Here is a 19998-nt window from a genome sequence, read left to right as displayed (position 1 = left end):
TCTTCACACATATTCTTTAGAATAAACATCACCCTGCAAAACTAGATCTGAAGATGATCAGTCCAACGAATCAAAACTGGCTAGCAAAAAAATAGTGATACAGATGGGATTTTCAGGCTGACGTAACTGATGAATCTCTAGCCTAGCCACAGCTTTACATACATGCCAAAATAATCCTTTCACTGCTACAGGCGAGCTCTTCGCATTCCAAACTGAGGCAGCTTTTGTTATGGCTGTACTGCTTGCCAGATGCTGGCACTTGCGCTGAGATCACTCACTAAAGAACTGAATTTCTTTCCATTATTTATCATACTTACTGCGGTATAGCCAATTAAGTTAAATGTCGCACATCATTTTAGAGGGTAAAAACCCATTGCATAAGCTTTCCATACTGTTAATTTTAGCTCAAACACTACAGTGAATGAAATCTCGACAAGATACCAAAAATTTAAATATATTGAGAACAGGAGACTATTTCATTTAGTTCCCAAATTATTGAGTTTTACTACTGAAGGATGGTCGTGCAAAACAAGCCCATTCACATCCTTACATAATCGTCATAGCTCAAATGACTCAAGATATCAAAACAAGGTTTTCTGCAAATGACAGCATGCAATGAGGCACACATGTTGCATGATAAATACTCAAAACTTTTTTATTCACCAAGATATGAAAGCAACTCGTTCACAGGAGTGAGAGGTCGGTGGTTCACGACGCATTCAGATGTCTGTAGCACCGTAGGAAAATCCAACTGCCACACGTATACACATCCACAACACCTGCAGAATGGTGTAGCAGGACATATATACACGCACACAGTAGCAAATCGGTTAATGCACTTTGCCATATACAACACACCTTTTGTTACAAATCTAAAACAACAAGGTAAATCCAGAATGCCTACATTATGTAGCAGACAAGCCTCCTGCAAGTTTTCTGATGCATATATTGTACGTAGTGTACGAAAAATGATTGAAATGATTGGGTGTAGGCCCACTATGCATTATGTCACTTTTACCAACGTTCTTTTATTATGCCAACAGTAGTCAGTACTTTTAAAGACACTGAAACTTCAGTTTGAAGTTACAGCAAAATTTTGAGCAAAACATAAAATACGACAGCAGACAATTTGACACTGTTGTGATGAGATGAAGTGATGGATCTTTATTGACAAAAAGCTATACATACGGGATTGTAGTGTCTTAACTGAACATGTAATGAGTGGAGGAACATCGAATACCTAACAGCTGCAGGTACTTACGTTTCTGTATAGACTCCAGATCAGAAAAATCTTTTCTGTCTTTCAACAGTTCCAGTTTTTCAATAACCCATATCTTTTCGACATTACTAATCTTCACATTATTCAGCTGACATCCACTCCGACTATGTATGCGAAGTTCACCTTCAAGCCACTTCTTCATTCTGCCATTTGCAACCTTTGAGACTTTGAGGTCAAACCAGTGACCTAGTTTATCTGGCTCACTATCATTGTAGTTAACCAGAACTGTCTGTCCCACTTTAACATCTGCAAATTTCAAAAGTTTTTGCGACATCGGGCGAATTTCTGAGAGCTTGCTCAACATTTCTGCTTCATCGACGTGACTGTAAATGGAATAGTGAGTAGTTTAATAATGTATAATCCTTTACAAATTTATTCAAATACTACGTCTTACTGTGACGTGAGGTACTTTACAAAATAAAATAAATAATACACGAGGCTAGTGTACTGAAGAGATATTACAGAAAGTGAAAAAACAAAGTGGGAACATAGATGAAATTATTTCACAGCTCGAACACCTGCTTCTCCCAAGTGAGTGTACAGATACTTATTGTCACATTAAAATAGAGGGTAGAAAGTATGTTCCTCATTTTATTTATGCCCTTATACGTGCAAACACGGTTTTCAGAGCTGATGCTAAAAATGAAGTTGACACCCATATAAGAGTGTAAATAATATAAAGAATATACTTTATTTTACATGGAACAAAAACCAGCAAAAACTTCAGATGTACACATTTACAAAAATCAGCAAGTGCCTTCTATTGTAATTTTGTGCATAAAGTAAGGGAAAAGCAATCCTTCACCTGCAGCAGCCAATGTGTGGCACACAGAAACTCACAACAGAAAACAGTGCTCACACTACCTTTCAGGCTTTTGCTCTTTCTCTAGTAAAAGTACACACAACTACACAGACACCCAAATGTACACTCTAATGATACATCCAAACGTACACTCAAATGCTTGCAGTGAGACTAGTTAGTGGAGGTTTGGGACAGGGGAATTGCGAGAGCACAGGATATGCTGGAGAGCAAAATCCCACCAGCAAAGATCAGAGAAACTGATGCTGGAAGTGAGTATCCAAGTTGATCAACTGGTGAAGCGGCTGTTTAAGTAATTTGTGTTGCAGTGCACAGTGTGTTCACCAACTGGCTGGTCGAGTTTGCAGTTTGTTACAGTTTGGCAAAGGCCAGTCATGTGAATAGAGTTGGTTACCTGTTGTGCCCACACAGAACGCTGTACAGTAATTGCAGCATACACAACACAGAACATGGATATTTTCATGTGTGGCCCTGCGTCATTTTGGGTAGAAGATTCCTGTGACTGAATTGCAGTAGGAGATGAGTGGGTGCTTACACCTGGGTCAATCACAAGTGAGTGCAGGATGGGGAGAAAGACTGCAATAGTGATGGACAAGAATATTCTGTAGGTTGAGCGGATGGTGGAACAGTACTTTGGGCGACATGGGTACAATATCCCCCCACCCATCCCGGGGACCAACGGCAGGTATTCCAGGCCCTGGTGAAGGATGTTGTTGAGCTCCTTGAGGCCAAGGTGACACTAGGTGATCAAAAGAGTGCTGCTCGATGCTGGCTGAAAGGTTTACTGGCTTCAGGGTAGAAAATAGCACAGGAGATCTTTTATGAGTAAGTTGGCTAGGGTAATGTCTATCAATAAAGGCTCTCGTGACATCAGTATGTTTTGGCAAGTCGTTCTCTCCACTGCATGTGTGGCATGCCACGGTGGCAAAGCTGCAAGGAAGAGAATTTTTGACAGGTGTCAAAATGGAGGTACTGTTGCTGGCTGGTGTACTTGAGATGAACACACACATTTATGAGACCACATTTGGTGGAGACTGACATCTAGGAAGGTGACAAAATGAGTTGAGGAGGACTAGGTGAAGCAGAATTGGGAGTACATGTCAAGGTCATGGAGAAAACATCAAAGATCATCCCTGATGTAAGTCCAAGTCATGAAAATGTCATCAATGAATCTGAACCTGACAAGGGGTTTTAGGTGTTAACGTGATAAGAAAAAATGGTTCAAATGGCTCTAAGCACTGTGGGACTTAACATCTGAGGTCATCAGTCCCATAGAACTTAGAACTACTTAAACCTAACTAACCTACGGATAACACATGCATCCATGTCCGAGGCAGGATTCAAACCTGTGACCATAGCGGCCGCGCAGTTCCAGACTGAAGCGCCTAGACCCGCTTGGCCACACCGGTCGGCACAGGATAAGAAGAGTTCCTATACATGACCCCTAATTAAGTTGCTGCAGATGGTCCATGTGAGTACCTGTGGCAGTACCACAGATTTGTTTATGGATTTTCCCTTCACAAGTGGAATAATTGAGGGTCAGGATGCATTTGGATAGGAGAGTTAGGAAAGAAAGGGTGGGTTTGGTATCAAGAGGATGTTGGGATAAGTTGGTGGTGACGGTTAACCGGACAGGAAGACTGGAGAGGCAGGGAAGAAAGTGAGCAATGTCTTGAATGTAGGATGGGAGGTTATGGACAATAGTTTGGAGGTGTTGGTCAATTAAGGCAGAGGTTCGTTCTGTGAAAGCATTGTGCTCAGCCGCAATGGGATGACTGGTACGGAGACGTGGGGTTGAGATTGTAAAATTTTGGGAGTAAGTAAACAGTAGGCCGGTAGGGGAGATAGATTCAGGTGCCTGGTTTTGGGATGGAACTAAGGCCGTAAGGAGTTGCTGGACATCCTGTTGGACTTTTGGGATGGGATCACAGTGGTAAGACTAATGCAAAGGTGTCAGAAAGATGTCAGAGACCCTCAGTGACATAGTAACTACAATCTGTAGCCATTGTGGTGGACCCTTTGTGTGCAGAAGGATAAGGTCCACACTGGTTTCCATGTTAAGGACAGCTGTGTCCCATAAGTGACATGTTGTACCACGTTATGGACAGCTGTGTATTCCATAAGAGTCATGTTGTAATCACTGGGGGAGGATTTAGGAAAGGAATGTGACGTCAGGTCATAAGTGAGGAACTCTTGAAAGATAGATAGGGGAAGACTGGGTGGAAGGGCAGAGGATCACTGTTTGAAGGGATGCTGGAATTGTTGCAAGCAAAGTTCTATGTGGGGTTTTGGTAGGCATTTGTCTGTGGCGTGCGTTGTGAAGAAATGTTTTTCACAACATCCTATTCAGCTCATTAATAAACAATCTCCCATGCCATTGTCTCCCCTGACACCAGTAAACATGTTGAACCAAACACTGAACAGTACTCCTCTGATCACCCAAGGCTTGAAAAGCTCGACCACAACCTCTCTTCATGCCCAGAGATGAGGGAGATCCTATCCAAAATCCTACCCACATCACCCAAAGAGGCATTCCGCCACCCACCCGTGGAATATTCTCATCCATCTTTGTTCCAATCCGGCACTTCACAGGTCAATCCCTTATAGTCTACACAGGTGCAAAACCTGTCCCACACACCCATCCAACACATCCTATCACAGTGCAATGACAAGTACCTGCTACCATATAAATGGCAGCACCACATGCTAAAGCAGCCACGTTATACTGGGCGTTTCAAAATGAATAACAGGGTATTGAGGATTTTTAGTATTTATTACATTCAACAGCTAAAACGTCTTAAAACTCCAATCTTAATTTTGAAACATCCAGCGTATCTATTATGCTGCAATTACTGTGTAAAGTTCTATGTGGGCACGACAAGTCACCAACTGTCTATTTGCATCAATGGCCATGGTTAAACTGCTGCAAACCACTGCCTTGACCATCCAGTTGCCGAACATGCAGCACGCCACAACCCAATGACTTCACCACTCAGGTCATTTGGATACTCCCAGCTCAAGTGTCTCTGATCTATACAGACGGGATTCTCCCTCCAGCATATTCCTGCACTTTCACAATCTGCCTGGCATTAACACCCGCCAAGCTGTTTCCCAACTGCCTTGCCTTACATTTTTCATTCTGTCGTTGTCCAAACTACTTCCCTGTCCACATCGCGCACTATCTTCTCCCACCACACTCCCCACCCCTACACAGGCATTCTCTTCCCGCCCCCATTTTCTACTCTTCTCCCTTTATCTCCTCTACATCTCTACCTTTCCGCCCCCCCCCCCCCCTTTCTCTTTTATGCTCTACCCCCGAACTCCTTTTGTCTAGTTCTGCAGTCACTGAGTCATCTGTTGAAAGACTTGACTCTCTCACTATGTTTAAAAATATATTGGTATGATTCATTTTCAATGGGATTTGGACAGCAACAGGCAGAACTTTCACCCCCTTCCTTGATAATACATTACTCTGGATTTATAACATCTACACAATGACATTTTATGTCAACACTGAAAAAATTCTAGGTAAACCAATATTACAAATTATATTGATTTATACAAGCTAGTTTAATTATTACAAAAATTTGCCTACAAGATAGCTTTTGAATGCACATTGAGGTTTCAGTGCCAGTGTCTGGAGTATCACGGATGTAATATCACTCTCAAACTATGGCAGTCTTCTCTCAATACCTGTAGAAATATGTTATGCCTCCCAACTTGTAATTTGGAGTATAAATAGGGAAAAATTATTATTATCTCATTTATATCCAAACTAAAAGATGTAAGGCATAACATATTTCTATGGATGTTGGGAGAAGCTTGCCATAGTTTGAGTGATGTTATATGCATGATACCCCAGATGGCACCAAAAATTTAATGTACATTCAAAATCCATCTTGTGGAGAAGTCATAATAACTGAAGTAACACATATAAATAAATACGATTCTAAATACTGGTTTACCAGGTGTTATGGAATTTTAACATAAAACACCATCTTCCAGGTGTTATATACAAGGTTAGTGTGTTCTCAAAATACATGGTGAAAATGCTATCTGTTCATGTATTAAAACTGCTTCAGTTATTTGCAATAACTCATTATGTTGCTAACTACCAGACTTCAAATGCATTAAGGTGAACCAAGCTACAACTAAGGCAATAAATCACCTCTGCAAGCATTCATACTAACTTGAGGTTGGTTATCTCGTATACACAGCCATCATCCAGCTTAGTTTCATCACCGGGAGCTCCCTTGGACATGGCGTCTCCATTCCTTTGTGATGGTTTCTTAACTGACGTATGAGAGGAGTGTCCACTGTCCCCACTTTCAGAATGTTCAGTGTCACTCGCCGCATTTGTTTTCTCAGGGGAGGCATCAGGAGCACTATCCTGCAACTCTCCTTGCACCGTTCCTTTCGACTCACATGTATTCCCTGCAGCTTCATTACCCTTCGTTCCATTCTCTTCCATCCCAAGGCTACTACAACGACCACTATCTGTTTCGTATCTCTCTTCATCCGAAGTTTCCTCTTTAGAATCCTTCTTAAATGTACCTGAGCCTTTGTCGGCAGTACTTTTATCTTTGAAAATACCATTTTTGTGAGTGGGAGGGTCTATTTCATTCCTGAAAGCGTCAAAACGTGCCTGGTTCTCCACATAGATATTTTTAATCTTGCCTTGGAACCACGCTCCAATCAAAGTATCCACGAAGTCAACATATTCGCCAACCTGCAAATGATAAATTCACCATTCTCAAAATAAAAGATTACAATACAATAAGAGTATTTCACTTTTTTAAAAAAAATTGGTGTGATTATCACCTTAACAATATAGCAGTAAAAAATGACAACTTGTTCTACTTGAGAAGATCAGCGCAGCTCATCAAATTTTATTCAATGTGCCCATTTTGATGCAATATTGCCATCAGTTTTATCAATGGAATCATAAATTACAATTCAATATTGCGCATAAATTTGACTCAAGAACTTAAAATTAACACATCATGAATTTGTATACAATATGCTAACATATAACAATTATTGACTTTACAGGGCGGAGAAACAAACATGCTTTTCATTTAATATGCAAGGAAAGAACAACAGCTTTTACCTCTCATTTTGAACTGAATGTGCAAAACTGAAGTGTACACTATCATCAGTGAATACCAGACACACAACAGCTAATAGCAATGGGTATAATAGCAAATAGCAAATACCAAATTAAGCAACTGGGAACAGAAACAACAATCCATGCAGACTATAACCCATACAATACCTAAAAATCTTAGGCCATTAGACATGCCTGCCCCAGATAAGTCTATAGGTAGACTAACCAAAGTGTCTGCTAGAAATAATAAAGCGTTTTCAAAGGACTTACTGTAAAAGGAGATCATCAAATGAGAGTATGTTCTTTAACACTTTTTTTCCAGAAGGAAGGGACAATCTTATTGATTTGACTATAGTGTCAACATGATCCATTATAATAAACAATAATGGAACAAAGTAAAACATATTCTAGTCAAAATAATTGTCCACACAAATTCCTCTTGTTGCCTAATGGATCACTAATAATGCACATGCTACGTAATGGTGTAGGGGCATGAAAGAAACAGAATGATATCAAACTGCACACGCATACAGAAACAAGACTAAAAAACAACACATAGCGGATACTTGCATCATCAAAACATTTACATCTACATGGTTACTCTGCAATTCACGCTTAAGTGCCTGGCAGATGGTTCATCGAACAATTTTCATACTACTTCTCTACCATTCCAATCTCGAATGGCACCTGGGAACAAGGAACACCTACATCTTTCTGTTCGAGTTCTGATTTCTCTTACTTTATTATGATGATCATTTCTCCCTACGTAGGTGGTTGTCAACACAATATTTTCGCATTCAGACGAGAAAGTTGGTGACCGAAATTTCGTAAACAGATCTCGCTGCAAAGAAAACCGCCTTTGTTTCAGTGACTGCTACCCCAACTCTGGTATTATATCAGTGACACTCTCACCCCTACTACACGATAACACGAAACGAGCTGCCCTTCTTTGCACTTTTTCAATGTCCTCCATCAATCCTACCTGGTAAGGATCCCATACCGCACAGCAACATTCCAGCAGAGGACAGACAAGTGTAATGTAGGTTGTCTCTTTAGTGGGTTTGTCGCATCTTCTAAGTGTTGTTTCGCCTTCCCCACAATATTGTCATCATACTATCAATATACTGCACTTAAAACTAGCAACATTCACATAATACAATGGGTCAAAGAAACCTATCTAAACATACAAAGTGCAACTGAACTAAAAGTATTTTGAGACACACATGTTACTCACCTTAAAATGCTTTGTCTCTGATACTTTGGGCAGATTCTTCAGCTGCAACAGAAGAAAAAGTCAAGGATTTATAATATGTAGCAATGTTCATAACTCACACAAAAACTTTTAACAATGGAGGATCAAGCGTGTAATTTTAGTTTTACATTACAGGCACACTCATGCTAATGATGCCGTTGAAACTTTTCACTTGCCCCAACAGTGCACTGCACCAAGTGTTCATCATATTTGTTCATAACACGAGCAGGTGCATGGCGTGCTTTGTAAACATGTAAAGAATAGCTGCCTATATGTTATGAAAACAAAGATGTATGAGTAAAAACATAGTTTAATTTCACTTTAATTAAACAATGATAAAATAAACTTACATTATATGAGATAATGAAACTTTATTTTATTGTTGTTTAATTAAACAGTGAATTATCTCACCCTCTTGCCGCGTACAAGTGTTACTCCACAGCAATGACCCCCTAGAAACATTAAATAGTACAGTTATGTCAGATCTATGCCAACTACTTACTTCATTACTAATTATCTCATAGATAACTGCCTCATTGTGGGATTGTGCTGGGTCATTTTCTTGTGCAGACTGTACATTTTTTCTCACCTAGAATGCAGTCTATTTTATATTACTGGTGCTCACTTGGATACATGAGAACACAACTTATCAATGTGTTCGCCGAAGCAATAGTGAAGGAACAGGTACCGACTCTTAATTGTAAAACAAGAATGGAATGATACAATACAATGTTATTCGTGATTTGCGCACTTTATACACAGGCATGCTAGCCCGAGGATTAGAAGTAAGACAAATTTAACCAACATGAGTGTGTACACATAAGCACATAATTTCACTGACAAGCTGCATGAATTGGCATGTTTGACTTTGTGGGGGTATTTTAAATCCATCTTTGCTAGTTTTGGCTTTGTGTTGCTGCAAAATACTCTGTGACTTGTCATATGTCTACTGTGTTGCTTCGTTATGTTACTATGTATCCATTCAATGTATATGTGAAATAAAGTAGTAATGATGGAGTTGAAAATCAAGAGTCAACAGGGGGGAGGGGGTGGGGGGCTGCAGCCAAAGATGGGTGAACAGCTGATGTAAAGAAAAGAAATGGGGAGTGATTTGGTAATGAGTCAGGGAAAAGGTGTGTGTGTGTGTGTGTGTGTGTGTGTGTGTGAGAGAGAGAGAGAGAGAGAGAGAGAGAGAGAGAGAGAGAGAGAGAGAGAGAGAGAGAGGAGGAGGGGGGGGATTTTTCAGTGATTTTATATTGTCTTGTTTTAAATATTTTCTTAGTCATTAAGTAACTGTTTACAGTGTGTCAATGCTTTGTGTATGAGAAAGTTTTCTTGAAAAGTAATGAGAAGCCTGTTTTCTTTCTGGTGTTTTTCTATTATGTATGGCTTATGATATTTCTGTTCAAGGTAGTCTGCAAATGTTGAGTGGTTTGTACTGTATTTCAATGCCCTGTTGCGCTCTTTGTATTTTGTTTCAAATGTTCTGTCAGTCTTCCCAATGTAGATTTTGTCAGAGTCCCTGCAACTGAGTTGGTATATACTAGATTGTTGGTATCTGTCTGGTTTGGTTTTCAACTTCGTCACTATTTCTTTGTTTCACTTACACACTGAATAAATACATAGTAATGTAATTAAACCACATAACACACGTTTGACAATTCTCAGCAGAAGAGAACATTTTTAGAGCAGGGGAAAACCAAAACTCGCACTTAAGCTGGCAACACACCACGAACAAAACCTATATAGCATGTTTATCAAGAAGTACGCAAACAAAAACTATTGGTGTTACATAAGGTCATGTTTCACATTCAGAAATGTACAGCTCTGCAAAACAATGTGGGTTAGTTGGAAAAGAGCAGTGCCAAATGGGGGAATACCTTCAAAACATACAAGTGTATCACTTTTCCTGATCTGAGAGAAAGTTGAACAAAAAATAGCATAGGCAAAATCAACATCTTTTGTATTGAACTGTTTTTAGATTTAGAAAGCAAGCCAAATCATAGATATTTTTCATTATAGAACAATGATGATGTTTTATGTCGATAGAACGAAATGTGTTTGATGGCAAAAACATGTATTTTTTCATGTAGTAGCAGACAGATTTAAAATACCTTCAACAATAATGATGCAACTACAAACAATATGGCGAAACAAATGAAGAATTTAAGACCTCACTATCCACATAACTGGGAAAGACTCATGACTGTATGATTACACAATTGTTGAACAGTCACTGGAGTCAGTCACATCTACTTAACATCTGGAAGCTCGCATACAGAGTGATTTAAAGTGGAAGGATCACTTAACAACAACCATACAAAACGTGATGCTCAACAGATTCATTGGGAGAAACCTCAGGGTGTATACTCCACATCGAAGGCAGTAGCTTACAAAACTTGCAATCAACAGATCCTTGAATATTGCTAATCAGTCTGGGATCCTTTCCACATAGAACTGACAGAGAGAATAGAGGAGATCCAAAGAAGAGTTGGTGTTTTTCATCACAGGTTTGTTTGGTAGGCAGTAAAGCTTCATGGAGATATTCACCCAACTTCAGTGGCAGGCTCTACCAGAAAGGAGACAATGTGACTTGGTGCTAAAATACTGAGAGCATCAACTAAAGAATGATGTTACAAAAAGATCATGAAGGAAAAATCAGAGACTCAAGCTCACACGGAGGTGTACCGAGAATCTATCTTCATGGGCACAAATTCGTGACTGGAACAGGAAACGGGGAACTGTAAATGGACAACTCTAAGTATGGAAACATCAAGAACACAAGACAATACCATGCCCAATAGAGTGTAAGAAAATTATTAGCATTAAAAACAGCTTTCAGTCATCTCATGGTGGATAAATGCAGACACGTATAGTTTTCAAGAGAATCTTATACAGTTCTTCCCGCAAAATAGTGGCAAGTTAAGGTAACGATGATGGGTGGATGAGATCTGGCACACTTCTAAGTATATCGCAAACACTCAATAATATTGAAGTCTGGACACAGTGGTGACCAGGGGAAATGTGACAATTTGTCTTCATGCTCACAAAACCAGTCACAGATGATGTAAGCCATATCAATTGGGGTCCGTGTCTTCCTGGAACACATCACCACCATTAGGGAACAAATATTGAACCACGAGATGCACCTTATCAGTCAAAACGATCACATAATCCTCCGAAGTACTGCAACCTTGCAGAGTAACTGTGGAGCCCGAGGGAATATCACATCTGGCTGTCCACATCATCACCAAACCCTCACGATGTTTCATACTTGGCAGTAAGCAGTCTGTGTCACAGTCTCGGGTCAGCGTAAATGAGATAAACCCGACTACAAGTTGGAAACAGTGTGAAACAAGACTCACCTGACCAAATGGCTTTCTTCCATTGCCCCACAGTCCAGGTTTTATGGTTTCGGCACCACATTTTCACCTACACATCAACTAATAATTTGCTGCTGACATGGTTATCGAGAGCGACATTCAGTTCTGGGGTGACTTTTGCAGCTTTCGTCATTTTTCATCACAATTCTCTTCAATGACCATCTGTTACTGTCATTCACTACACACTTTCGTCCGTCTTGTGACTTAGCGAATCACATTTTTCCAATTTCCCTGTATGTGCTTCAAATCTTCGTTATGGTGCCTCCTGAAACATCAAACCCTTTGGCTACGTCAGTTACAGAAGCTCCACCCATATGAGCATCAACAATTCACCCACATTCGATTTCACTGAGCTCAGACATGATGCACTCACAGCTACACAGAACAGTGTTCTGAGCACAACTGACACTTGCAATGTATTGAGGTCCGCTGCACAGGGCCTGTTCGTGGTCACACACAACAGCAATACCTGCTACTATCAGCATGTGTGTTCAAGCATGCATTCTTGCTGTGTTTCTGTATTTTTTGTCTGGCCTCTGTATAGATGATGCTTCCTCGTAATACTTTGAAATTTTGTGACTTTTTAGTCAGTGCAGAAATTATAGCTTAGTAGCTATATTTACTGATTTTTATCTCTTACTGTACAAAAAGCAGCCACCACTTTGGCCATGTAACGTTTCTTTACACATCTATGTTATCAGCGTACCAGAGCTACTCAATAGCCCTTCTTGTGACTGCCACATGATGCTACAGGGTATGCCGAGGCTCCTGAGCTCAATAAACTTTAAAAATTCGGTCGAAAATTGCTCGCAAGGGAAAATTTACATCAGTACAGTACTTCAAAGTAAGAGTTCAAAGGTAGCGAAATTGAAAAACAAGTAGTGATGATTATACTCCAGGTAACGTTAATCTCATGAACGCAGTGTGATATGTCTAGAGAAATTACACCAATGACTGTTACAGCAGGAAGGGAAAATCCTCGATTAAAATTGGCATATCATTCAGAAACGCCTGAGATTGAAAACAACTGTGGAAGAGATCGGTCATGTTTTTGTGGGCCATTAATGACTCTGAAAAGACTTGGCAGGATGGGAGATGGACCATTAGTTTGAACGAGTGTGGAAGAGTATAAAAACAAAAATTTTGTTTTTGTACAGGAAGTTGCATAAATACCACCTGTGAAGCTAAAGATCAACATTCAAAGCACTGCTAGTTCATGGCAACTGTTTGTATACGACAATAACAACGCATATAAAACTGGGCACACACAGAAAGGCCAAGGGAAAATTGGAAACAACACGTGGTGTATATATCTTTCTAATCTAGAGTATTCCTGTAACTTGTTTTTCTTCCTTCACCGAGGACATCTAAAGAGAGTGTTTGGTCAGAAAACTGAGGGACCAAAATTATTGGACAATGCATGCACAAGAGACTGATTAAGAGACATTATGAAAATTTTATGCTTTGAAATCAGGGAACTTAGATGGTTGAAACTGCAATTGATAAGCAGCTCTTCCCCACTAAGGCCAAATCTTGACTTAACAGTACACGGCTAATATGTCAGATAAATTTCGCATCCAATTTTGATTAGCAGCAGATATTCACACCAAATATACGTTCAACAGGTTTTCATATCTGGGAAAGAATGAACACCAGCCACAGAACTGAACCCTCTCACAATATATTGTCAAAGCTTATGGCATCATTTCATAATGTGATGATAAATAGTTATTCCCATCTTTGTACAAATGAAAAGCAAAACTATATGAAATTATTGTGTTAAAGCACCAAGAGATAACCTCGTCCATTTATCAAGGCAAGAATGTTTTCGTTCTCAGTATGCCTCAGAAATTGGGAACAATTGAAAACATCCTCCGGAAACAGCAGAAATTTAAATCAAATTCAATATGGGGGTGGATATACTGGAGCAGATGGTTAGAAACTAATCAAATAAAGCAGCCTCACAGAGGTTGTCATTCAGATAGAGTTATCAGCCATAAGCATTTCTGCGGCATCTCAGCAAATAACTAAGATATGACCATGTGAAAACTAAGTGATAGTATTTCCAGTAACCAGCAGAAGAGCAGATAATGAAGACGAACCAGTGAGAAAGAAACTAAAACATCAGTGCAGGATGTCAAACAACAAGAACAGGTTTAATGAATTACACAACACCCGCAAGGAACTTTTGAGTGAAAAATGTACGAAACTAACTACAAGGCAGCCAGTAACCTCCACTCCCCCTCACTTCTGGTTCTTTAAAGAACTTAACTCCCATCTGTAAAACATCCGTTTCATGACACTCAATGTTTTCGACAGTATAATGTAATTGGACAGATAGAATGCAGTCACCAAGCTTTCTGAGTCAGTGGCTCCTCCTCCTGGCGGAAGGGTTGGCGGGGAATAAAGAGAAATGGAAGAAAAGGAATCTTGAGTTTTCAGAAATGGGGAGAGTTTGGAAATGTCACAGAGAGATCCAGGTTAGAGGAGACTTACTGGACAGAATAAGGAGACTTCATTGGGGACTGCACCAGATGAGATTTGAAAAACAGAGCTTAAAGGTGGAAGGAGATTACTGACAAAACACTATGCAAGAGTTAATAAGAGTGGAAAGAGAAATGCACTGCACATGATAGAGGTGGAGCAGGAGGCTGAGGTGAAAATGGTGCTGTATTGCCATAAATTATTTGCATCTGAAGTCACAAAATAAAATACAGAAATTAAAAGGGAGGGAAGAAAGGAAAGGCTACAGAAAAGAAATACTGAGAACCTAAATTAAGGCCAGGTGGATGGCAAGAACCAAGTGTACTTTGTCTATTATGTCCATTCAGCCCGACTGATGACTTTGTGGTAGGTATACGGATGCAAAAGGTCAAACAGTGTTTACATAACAGCTGGTAATGACGTGAGATTTCACAGGTGGCTCCACCTTTGATAGTATATGCTTTGCGAGTTAGATGGCTGGTATGGTAGCAGAAGGGTGCATAGGGCAAGTCTTACACCAGGGACAGTCACAGGGGAAAGAGCCACTGAGTAGGGAAGTGGGTGCAGTGGAGCATAGGGGCTGAGAAGGATACTGCGGAGATTGGAGGGGGGGGGGGGGGGGGGGAGAAAAAGCTACTCCAGGTATGGTGAGCAAAATGCACCACATTTCATGGCACTTTTCTTTTATGGGAGTTATAGCCTCGCCGAAGCAGCTGATAAACACATTCAAGGTTGGATAACACTGAGTGACAAGAGATGCACTCTTAAGCTTCTCTCTCTCTCTTTTGAAGGATCAGTAGTACCAGGATTGGATGTGATGGTCCAGGAAGTCTGCTTTTGTGCTAGGCTGGTGAGGTGATTACATCCAATGAAGGCTGAGGTGAGAATGATGGTGTATTTCTGTAAAGTGTCTGCATCTGAACAAATACATTTGCCTCAAATGCCAAGGCTGTATGGCGGAAACGTTTGACATGGAAAGGATGGCACCTATTGATTTGTAAGTCCTATTGTTTGTTAGTAGGTTTAACATGAACAAAAGTGTGTAGCTGGCCCTCTGAGAGGACAAGATAAACATCAAGGAAAGTGGCACGGGATTCAGATTAGGATTATGTGAAATATAGTTGGGGGAATTTTTGTCGAGATAAGGCAAAGATGTCACTCATGTAACTAAACTAAATCAGTGGCTGAATGCTTGTGGATACCTGGAAAGCCCCTCATGCAACCCATGAAAAGGTTAGCATAGGAAGGAGACATGCTGGTTCTCATCACCATGCCCCCAGTCTGTATGTATGCCCCTAAAAGGTAGGGTATATGTCATATCTCCTGAATTATTGCTTACACAATGACACAATTTTGGAAGTATATTGAGTAGTATCTGCAAAATGTGCTGCTACAAATAGAGTTAGTAGTACAGCAGTAAGAAATTAAAATGACTTGTCTGACAAGTTTTATTGCTTTAGCAGTGATAAACTATTCTCCTTTCATTATTTTGTGGGGTATTGCTGAGAAAAAGGTTTTGAAACTGTGTGTAAATTTTGTCAGAAATCTAAGTGCTCTTCTCCTCAAATACTGGATGAATTTTTTGCACAGCGTGAGTTACACTGCCTCAAAACACGTACACAGTTTTCTAACTTGAATACTTGACTTTCGGTGTCAAACATTTAATCCAAGATTACATCCCTTAATGAATAGATTACAACAGCATTTTAAATTCAATCAAAATGCTGTTGTCCCAGGAACCTATAAGATAGGAAAGGGCACCATACACAGTTTTAGCTGTTTAGTAATTTAAGACTCCTTGTTAGCATTAATTAAAATACAAAAAGGATAGCCATAAAACTAATACCAATTTGACCAGTGCTGCTGTTTTAAGTGTATAAACAATCCCTTGGTTCTTGTGCAAACCTAGCTGAATGGCCTGCACATATCAGGAAGGGAACAACCATATTTAATCCTATGCTTCTGTAAGAATCCTGTCAACAACGATAGGGACACTATACACACAATGCAGGATAAGCAATTTTCTTTTTGTGGCGTGTTTTAAAGATGTTGGTTAAAATACATCTCAAATATGTGGTTCACATAACATATTCTCACAAATAATAGTGAGCAAATGACTGAGTTGTTCTGGTAAGTGTTCCAGATTGAAATGGTGCACATTTTGTGCACTCATCCTTTCAGTATCCTGCTTCACAGAAACGAATGAGGAACGAAGACAGATGACTGATAGGTCAGCATTAGTTCGTTATTGTTTGCAATTCCATGTTCATAATTGTGACCTCTCACAATGAAATAGAATGAATTGTTGAACTCTCTCTCTCAAAAAAAAAAAAAAAACCAGCCATTCTTATAGAGCAGATGGAATTGTCAAGTAGACATGATTTTCACTGTAATGTGTGTTTGAAGTCAACTTAATTACCTTTCAGATTCCTCACATTACTGGGAAAAGGGTCAAAAATTTTTATGGCTCAACACCTCGCTCACAACGAAAGTGATTTCTCCTTTATTGATATTCATAGAAGTTACTGTTTTTTAATTACAATTTATTACTGACAACAAATTTCATACAGAAGTAAATGTTCTGTGAGGCTGTCAGCACACAAGTGTTAAAAGAGCCAGCTGCAATAGGTTATAGATAAGACATTGCATATTATCCTCATTTGACATCTACCAGTATTCAACAAACACTTTATTCCTCAATGGAGAGCTATACCAGTATATGATGTCATTTTTAGAGAATGAATATAGAAAGCCTGTCAACTTCGACATCACCAAAAATCTGCTGTTATTCGCACTGCAAAAGCTACACATTTTAGATCTATAATACATGATTATACTTCTGGTTCTAATCAATAGGAACATCGCAGAATTTTCAATATTCTGTTTCTTTTACTGATCTTACCTCTCACTTTTTTTTATGTGCTAAAGTCAATGTAAGGACCATGGCTCAGAGTCAGTTTTCTATAGCCAATGGAATGAGTTTCATGTAAGCAATGGGAGATGCAAAATGAGGCACTGCATTTCTAGTGCCGAACTTGAAACCATTCTCTCTACTTTCACCTTTCAATGTCATTTTAATTCGTACTCTGAACGAAGGTTGTAGTGACACTGAATGGCAGTATAGCCTAAGGTGTAGGTTTGAAAGAAGATGGTGATTTGATGAAGCCAACAAATACAACAATATTCTCTCTTCTCTTTCTACGGAAGATTGTCTGCCTGCTGCTTTCATTGGCTATATAGAACCAGCAGCTGACACACCCTCTCATACCTCAAGGCATGTATTCTACTTTATCAGATCTAATGAAAGTATATTTAAAGACACTCCGTTAACAATTGTTCAAACATTTTTATTTACATTTTCAAGATTTGAGTTTCTACATTAGGTTTGAGAAACGGCACAGTGGTGTGGAAATTAATTAGCAAACACTCTAACAGAGTAAAATCATAAAAAGTAAATACAAATGCTAAAAATGGAGGATATATAAAAATGGCATGAATTTTGTAAACAAGAAATACTAATCGCTAACAAATTACAGCCAGGCTAATGCTTCCAGCAGATGAAGACTCTTGACAGTTTTCACATTACTGATCACAACAGGAGGCACCCAAGTCTCAGGGTAAGTCTGTTGACAAACCACACTCAGCAGTATAACAGCGTATTCAACTAAAATGTGACTTACTGACAGTCATACATTACCCAAACTGAACACTTGCTAGTTCTTACTATAGTAAAAATTTCTGCATCCAAGAGCAGTGTACAGTGTGAAATCTGAGGAGAATAATCGTGGCTGAAGAGTGATTGAATGTAAGTGTTTACCACACCATAGACCCGGAAAAACAACTTCCTAGTGGACTGGTTAAATGCTGCAGGCTAGGCCTCTGAAAACATTCCTGTTATCAACCATTAAGTGTGAAAGTCGGCTACATTAACAATCTGACACTTCTGCTGCAGACTAAACAACACATTTTCCTGTGGAAATAACAGCTTATTGGGACACATTTTAACATTTATTCTTAACATACACACATCAAACAATACTGCTGAGAAGGCACACATCATATCATATCTCAGTTGAATTCAAATCAAGATATAAGAGAAATGTGTCTTACACCAGGGCTATGTGGACTCATTCATTCACACACCAAACAATAAGGAGAGCCTTCTGGACTGATCAGTACTCACCTTCTAAATGGAAATTCCAATACTGCTGTCAGACATTTAAAACTTGGAAAAAATTATACCTAGCTTTCCAAACTCTTAGTTCCTTCCCCAGAGAGGGAAGAGAGAAGGTCAGTAAGGGCAAAGGCACAAACATTTTAAATTCTACGAGCGTGACAAGCTATCAGCAGAGTCCTCCATTCTTAGGATATAGTAGGGTTGGACTACTTTGTGTTTCACATGGAGCCCAGAAATTATCAGTATTATTCTCTATAAACAAGTAACTCACTAGTAAAAGAAAAACACTGAGCTGGGTCTTTCAAAAATTATACCTTCATGATTTATAATTTCTCAATATTACGTTTCTGACACCCAAATAAACAAAATAATTGTTTGGCAAAAGCTCATAAACAAAACAAAAATAAGATTCCTCATTCCAGCATTTTATCCTATAAACGCAAAGGACTTCACAATTTACTTATTACGTAGATTGTGCAGCACTATAGCTGTCTCGTATACACAAAACAATAATGCTTGAGATTGTTTTCGAACTCATCACTCTACTAGAAATATCGAGCAGTCTATCACACATTATAAAAGTGTTGCCATTAACAAGAAGTTTTGAGCTGAATCTATTTTCGTATGTCGCTAACACTTGGGGAGTTAGGTATTTCATTTCCATGTATAGACCAGTTGGGCGCCAAACGTTCTGACCTACCCATAACAAACTAATGACTTCTCCTTCGTACGAAACATCTACAGCTGCACCCTTAGGCTTCTGTATTACCACAGTCTAGTACAGGAACTGAACACAAAGTTCCATCATGATGAACATACATATACAGGCATACTTACACGTTTCTCTGTACTGAGCGGCGGCTCCTGAATTTCTTTAACCTCTTCCTTCTGAGTCACATTTTGTTTTACAATTAATTGCAGCACTTCATTCATTTGCACGCCATAATCGAACAGTTTGTATTCGTCCTCCAACTAAAGTGAATTAATACAACTAAAGTTAGGTAAAACCACCACGAAATGGATAAATGATAAAGCAAACAAAATAACTTACTTGCTTCCCGCGATAGATAAGACGCTGTTTTGCTGGCTCCACGCCAAAGAGTTTGCCGACTTTTTCTTTTAACTCTTTGACAGGCATCAACAATGTGATGGTTATTATTTCAATTCTTTGACAATCAGGGCCTCTAACTTTCACAAACATTTTTACTGTTCTCCTACTACACGTGCACGGTACCAACACGTCAAAACGCCTTCAACAAACAACGCTTGAATGCTAAAAAGCGCGGCAACACAGAGTATACAGTCCTGCCAACATCAACCGGAGACTCCTATGGAGCCAGACAATGATCTCCATAAAGATATTCAAAGCAATGAGGCAGCCTCTGTCTTTGGAAAGTGCGTCTCGCGGGCCCCGAGAAATTGCTTCATGACGTCTCAGAAGCGCCGAAAGCGTGACAGCGCTGCCTGGAGAGTGGAGACCAAACCTGTAAGCAGCT

At 39.5% G+C, this 19998-nt stretch overlaps 1 protein-coding gene across 1 annotated transcript in view; it reads right to left on the bottom strand.

Annotated features, from left to right (window-relative positions):
- The window catches only part of LOC126425001 (E3 ubiquitin-protein ligase UHRF1-like), a 61668-nt gene extending 41918 nt beyond the window's left edge, over positions 1-19750 (bottom strand). The window contains exons 1-5 of the mRNA XM_050087899.1: positions 19554-19750; positions 19340-19474; positions 8441-8482; positions 6290-6828; positions 1262-1602 (exon numbers count right to left, since the gene is read on the bottom strand). Of these exons, the coding sequence (XP_049943856.1) occupies positions 1262-1602; positions 6290-6828; positions 8441-8482; positions 19340-19474; positions 19554-19703 (1207 nt within the window). The 5' untranslated portion in view covers positions 19704-19750. The remainder of the gene's footprint in view (positions 1-1261; positions 1603-6289; positions 6829-8440; positions 8483-19339; positions 19475-19553) is intronic.
- Between the last annotated feature and the right edge of the window lie 248 nt (positions 19751-19998).

Source organism: Schistocerca serialis, chromosome 10, assembly GCF_023864345.2.
Source record: "Schistocerca serialis cubense isolate TAMUIC-IGC-003099 chromosome 10, iqSchSeri2.2, whole genome shotgun sequence".
In the NCBI taxonomy this organism is placed as follows: Eukaryota; Metazoa; Arthropoda; class Insecta; order Orthoptera; family Acrididae; genus Schistocerca; species Schistocerca serialis.
This window is presented reverse-complemented; position numbering and strand designations above follow the sequence as displayed.